General features: G+C 31.5%; 1 protein-coding gene across 1 annotated transcript; it reads left to right on the top strand.

The window, feature by feature from the left end:
• Window positions 1-1,648: 1,648 nt before the first annotated feature.
• LOC129289889 (uncharacterized) lies at window positions 1,649-5,344 on the top strand. Its single transcript, XM_054926646.1, has 8 exons — window positions 1,649-1,679; window positions 2,538-2,832; window positions 2,914-2,970; window positions 3,112-3,237; window positions 4,091-4,160; window positions 4,660-4,752; window positions 4,859-4,972; window positions 5,073-5,344. The coding sequence occupies exons 1-8, from the start codon at window positions 1,649-1,651 to the stop codon at window positions 5,124-5,126; spliced, it is 840 nt and encodes a 279-aa protein (XP_054782621.1). The 3' UTR covers window positions 5,127-5,344.
• Window positions 5,345-5,653: the final 309 nt, after the last annotated feature.

Here is a 5,653-nt window from a genome sequence, read left to right as displayed (position 1 = left end):
GTAATTAGGGGATGAAAATTGTGCCTTAATGATGGGAAATTGAAAACCCTAGCAAAGCCTCATATTTTTGAGCCTAAACATTCAATTTTCACCTACTTACAAGTTTTGTTTTGATCAAAAATTAAAATATCAAAAATATGCTGTTCGCCACGGCCAAAACTGTAGTTCATCACAGCCAACTTATAATTTCATTAACTCAACTTTAAAAAATCATAATTAACTTCACACATCTCCAAAAATTATGAATTAGGGCTCAATAGAAAGTTTGAAATTTCTACTATCTAATGTAAAAAGAATTACTCAAAACTATTATTATTTACCTCTTGAAAATCCTTAATTACTAAGGCAGCTCATTTTTACCTTCTTCCAAGCCCTAATTGATTATAAAAATCATTTTTCAATGTATATAAATACCCTTAAAACTCTCTTAAAATATTATTAACTCAAAAGGTAAGATTTTGGGATATTACAATTGCCACTCACGATATAAGTTCTATTTGTAAAATGTGCATATTTTTATTTCTAACCCATGTGAAAATTAATTTTTCCCCCTCACTTTCTTGTAATTTTTTATTCTCCCCATGTATCAATTTCTAGATCCATTCTTGCCCTTGATGCAAGAATTTACCTCAATTAATAAATAGTTATTAAAAGTATAAAATTAAATAATTAAAATATAAAATATGACCATAATTTGATTTAAATATATTTTAAATATAAATCATTAAAATTAAATTTATCTACATTGATAAATTATCATACTCGACATAAAAATTTTAAAGGAGGGCAACTTATTTTTTTATACTTCTTGTTTTCTTTTTTTATTAATATTAATTTTTTCTTTTGAGTTTTATTTTTCTTTGAACCAAGTCCTACCACTTCTAAGAACTAAGCATTACACAGTATATACCTAACTTGTTCAACTCGATAAAAAATCAATGAGTTTAACAAGTTTAATTGAGTTTGCATGAGTTTATGAGCGAGTTGATATGATTGTATAAGCTAGAAGTGTAAAAATAATAAATTCAAAGAGTCAACTTGTAAGTTTAACCAAATTTATATATAATCTAAATTAATAAGTGATTTGACATAATTTTATAAGCTAAAAATGTAAGAATGGTAAATCTGAAGAGTGAATTCAAAAGTCTGACAACAATACTTTTAACTAAATGACACTTTCAATGAGTTAATTAATTGCCTTCAAAATTATACACTCTTTCTATGTTTAACCTTATTTAATAGGGTGTCTTGATTAGAAAATCTCATAAATTACACCCTAATTAAGAGCATTTTTTATAAAATCTTATTAATTTTACCTTAAAAAAATTAAAATATCTTATATTTTTAAATACAGTACTTCAAAAAATGTCTTGTAATATAGATGGGAGGGAGTTTTTTTTTTTCCTTGGCCTTGACTGGTTTTATGGCTTGAGCTCGGGCAAAATTTTATATTTAATCAGTTCAATTTGAATTTTTGATAGGTGGTGCTAAAGAAAATCATAGTTCTGGCCCAACAACTATTCCAATTACGATGCCCATATAAGTTTTCTACCATACGAGGCCCAAATAAGTTGGGCCAAGAGAGAAGCCAATGTGGGACAAATAATCAGGGCTCGGCTTAAATGACCTTGGTTGCAAGCAAGCCCACATGATCACACTTAACAAACAACACGAGAAAGGTATTCTTTATTAACCTATTAACCTATAAGAAATTCAAAAAAAAAAAAAAAACAATCAAACACCTCTATATAAAATTCATATCAATCAAGAATAAGTTATTATTAAAACTCAAGTGATCTATTATTAATTTAAATTAATTGTTAAAATTAAATAAAACTTATTGATAAAAAATTAACTTCAATTTGTAATATCCATTTGAATTTTGATAACAATTAATGCTTGACTACTATAAATTTTATACAAAAATCTTTGATTGTTTTCAAAAAGAAAAAAATTGGACAACTCAGCTGTAACACTGAAATCATGTTTATTTTATTAGAGTGAACTCGGTGAGTCAAAAAAAGTGGAAAAATAATTCATATTAAATAAATTTAATTTCCAAAAAAAAAAGTAGTATATAAATAAAAAGTAAACATGTGCCTAATTTATTAAAAAAATTATCAATTATTTAGGTTTCTCCATACATTTCAATCAATAATAGCAGTTCAAATTTTATGAATAAAAAAATTACAATAAAAAGCTACTGTTAATTAGAAATAATAAGTCTTTTGATTTATTCACGTAGTGTTGATATTAGATAATGGGAGGATTACATATAAAACACCTACAAAGAAATTAATTACTTACAATTCTCGGTTGCTTAAAAATATTAAAGTTTACTATGTAAATAAAAAAGTTTGATTTATAATTAAATTTAAGAAATAATTAATTTTCTTATTCAAAATCTGAGATTAATTCTCCCTTAAATAACTGTAGTACTGTAGGGCGAAAAAAGACAATTAATCTCCAAAAAAAAAAAAATTCAAGGGATCCCTCCCGACTCCCAAGTGGCGAAGTCAAAATCAACCGAAAACCAGGAACGACGACGTTTGGTGAAGCTTTTATCGGACGCGCCGGCCACTCGCCCACTTGGTGGACGGTGATAAGAAGAAAGCCACCGACCAACACACGCTTCAAATGCGCCCTATATCAGTCCCTCGCCTTGCCTTCAGCTTCTCCTCATTCGACAATGGCTTCAATGGCGTCTTCTAGAGCTTTCGGTTCCCTCAAGATTTTCAGCAAAACCAGCAACAATAACTTCTCCTCTCTTCCCCGTATACAACTCTGTCAGAAAAATCACGACGACATGCCTCCGGAGCAAATTAAACGCAGGTCAGAAGTCTTCTTCAACAATTTCATTCATCTTTTATGTTCTGGGATTGAAATTTATCATGGCTCTCACATTTTAAACAGGGACCTAATTCTCAAGAGTAGCGAAATAGCCACCATTGGTGCCATTTTCAATTTCAGGTCCGCATCTGGTTTTCTCTTCCCTATTTTTCTTCTCGTGTTAATCGATGGGATTGGCGATTCAAGCACATATTGGGAACATCTTGGATTTTTTTAATTGAAAATGAGACAATTTTTGCTTGGATTTTTCTTCCTAGCCAGTGGGAAAAAACCTGATTACCTTGGAGTCCAGAAGAATCCACCGGCGCTGGCTCTGTGTCCGGCGACAAAGAACTGCGTATCGACATCGGAGAATGTTAGTGATCTTACCCATTATGCCCCACCTTGGTAAAGCTTCCTTTCTTCTTATTTGAATTCTGGTTTATGAGATTCTGTGAATTAGTTATCATTGAAGATCTGAAATCAACTCTCACTCCTAGTTTAGATTTTCAATTTGTTGTTGGAAATGGCATTCCTGGGAGGGTCATCTGCAATCTGAGAAACGTCTGAATCAAATAAACCAGAAAAGAGATCAGAGAAAATATAACGGTCTACGTTTCATTTGAATCACGTTGGAATATAATTTATCACATTTGAAATTGGAAACGTGAAACAAGTGCGTTTCTAGTAGTTGGTTTGTGGGGCATTGGCTTTTATACATGTGAAATGAAAGCAATCTTTGGATGTTATCTTTGCGATGCTTTTAATTTGTTGACATTCTCTGACTTTGTCAGTCTGCCAAAAGATCACTTGACCAAGTCATTCATTCATGAATAAATATGTTGCGCATCTTCATCATGGTTTTGGTTTTCTTAAATTTTTTATAGGCCACATTATTAACACATCAGTATCATATCAATATAAAATGTTAAATCTACATGGACCATGTTTTTCATAAATTATGGATTATACAATTTCTCTCAAGCTTTGTTTAGTTCCTCATCTTTTTCTTTTTTCACTTTTTCTCAACACATCTTACTGAGCCCAGCAATATCCTTTTTTATAATTCCAGCTTTTTTAACCCATTTCAACAAGGTTTAGTATATTCCGAACATCTACTTCTACAACAGTAGATATACATAGAATATTCAAAGAGACTTAAAAACAGTATAAAAAAGTGATAAATATAACGAAGATAAAATGTGGGCCTTACATATAATTATATTCTGTTGTGTTATTATTATATTTCTGACTCTTACAGGAACTATAACTCTGAAGGTAGGAAAAAGCCTGTGAGCAGAGAAGAGGCAATGGAGGAACTAATAGACGTGGCAAGTCTAAATTATGATCCAAGTCTCCCCAATAGATTATATCTTTCAAATTTGTACTATGATAAAGACTTAGTAGCATGGGATATCTAATACCACATTGAGTAGTAAAGTATTTAAGTATTTAAGTTGATTGGTTCCTCCACTTCAATAGTTAGCTTTTAGGCACAGGCGTTAAGACACCAGCTTTCCATGAGAGGCCCATTGAAAGAGATTTGGTATCTTGGGATGTCAAGCCCTACATTGAGCAATATGAGGTATTTAAGTGAACCAATTCTCTTTCCCTCAATAGTTAGCTTTTGAAATAGGGACCATGGCACTTAGATACCAAGTCTCCATCAATTGGCCTCATGAAAAGCCGCCAAGGATGTCCTCGCGACTGCACTCCATGGCACTTAGCTCAGCTTTCTATTGGTCAATATCCTATACTATCAAGTTTTCATCATATTATCTCCTGCTCTTTAAAGTGAAGCTTGGTGGTCTCATCTGGATAATTTTACAGATAGAAACAACTCAAGCTGATAGATTTACACCACGAATTGCAGAAAGGAAAGAAGACTATATTCGCGTTGAATATCAATGCCCAATCTTTGGGGTATGTGTTACGTTAAGATTTTTCATGAGCTTGTTCATTGATCTTATTAACTCCATGGCAAAACCAGTCCATGTGATTTGTTTATTTATTTATCATGATCTATCAGTTTGTGGATGATGTTGAGTTCTGGTTTCGACCTGGGAAGAACTCAATTGTGGAGTATAGGTCTGCGTCAAGGCTGGGAAATTTTGATTTTGATGCAAATAGAAAGAGAATCAAGGTAACAGAGCAATAGTTTCAATCTTTGTTGTGGTTTTGGTCTGCTTGTATTGATGGTGGTTTGATTGAAACTTGAAAGCATGTTTTTGGGTTAATAACAGGCATTGCGCCAAGAATTGGAGAAGAAAGGATGGGCTTCTCAAGACACAATATGAGGAAAATCTTCTGCAGAGAATATAAAGCCGTGACAACAGCTTTATTAAATTTAATTTGCAGCTGTTTTTGTATTTTTTAAGTTAAAAAAAAAATCATATCCTTGAATAACATCAAAGCCAGCCTAGAAAGTAAAATCATTCTGGTGTAATTCATTGCTTCTCAATGTGGTTAGAAGATATATTTTGCCTTATATTTGAATTTCAACCAATTCGGGTAATTATTGTCTGTACAATACGTGGATGTTTCAACTCTTGAAGGTAGGAGAATTTGAAGACATCCAAGTGTTTTTGGTAAGAAAAAGAGGCCCAAGGCCTACAACTCACGCCACGTATACTTTTAAATGGTTTAAATGAGGTTGCTTGTCAAGTAAAAGAAATTGTTTTCTAAAATAAAATCAACCAGTAAATCAATAGAAATGCTGGTTTGAAATTAATGAATTTAATTAAGATTTAGTTGTGATTAAATTGATTGTACTTGAATTATTATATTTTAATTATATATGTAAAAGTATTTGGGAAAATTATGT

This window comes from Prosopis cineraria, unplaced genomic scaffold (genome assembly GCF_029017545.1).
Source record: "Prosopis cineraria cultivar Desert tree isolate PC_DT_omini unplaced genomic scaffold, ASM2901754v1 PC13, whole genome shotgun sequence".
In the NCBI taxonomy this organism is placed as follows: domain Eukaryota; kingdom Viridiplantae; phylum Streptophyta; class Magnoliopsida; order Fabales; family Fabaceae; genus Prosopis; species Prosopis cineraria.
The sequence above is the reverse complement of the archived record's forward strand: the minus strand, read 5'-3'. Positions and strand labels throughout refer to the sequence as shown.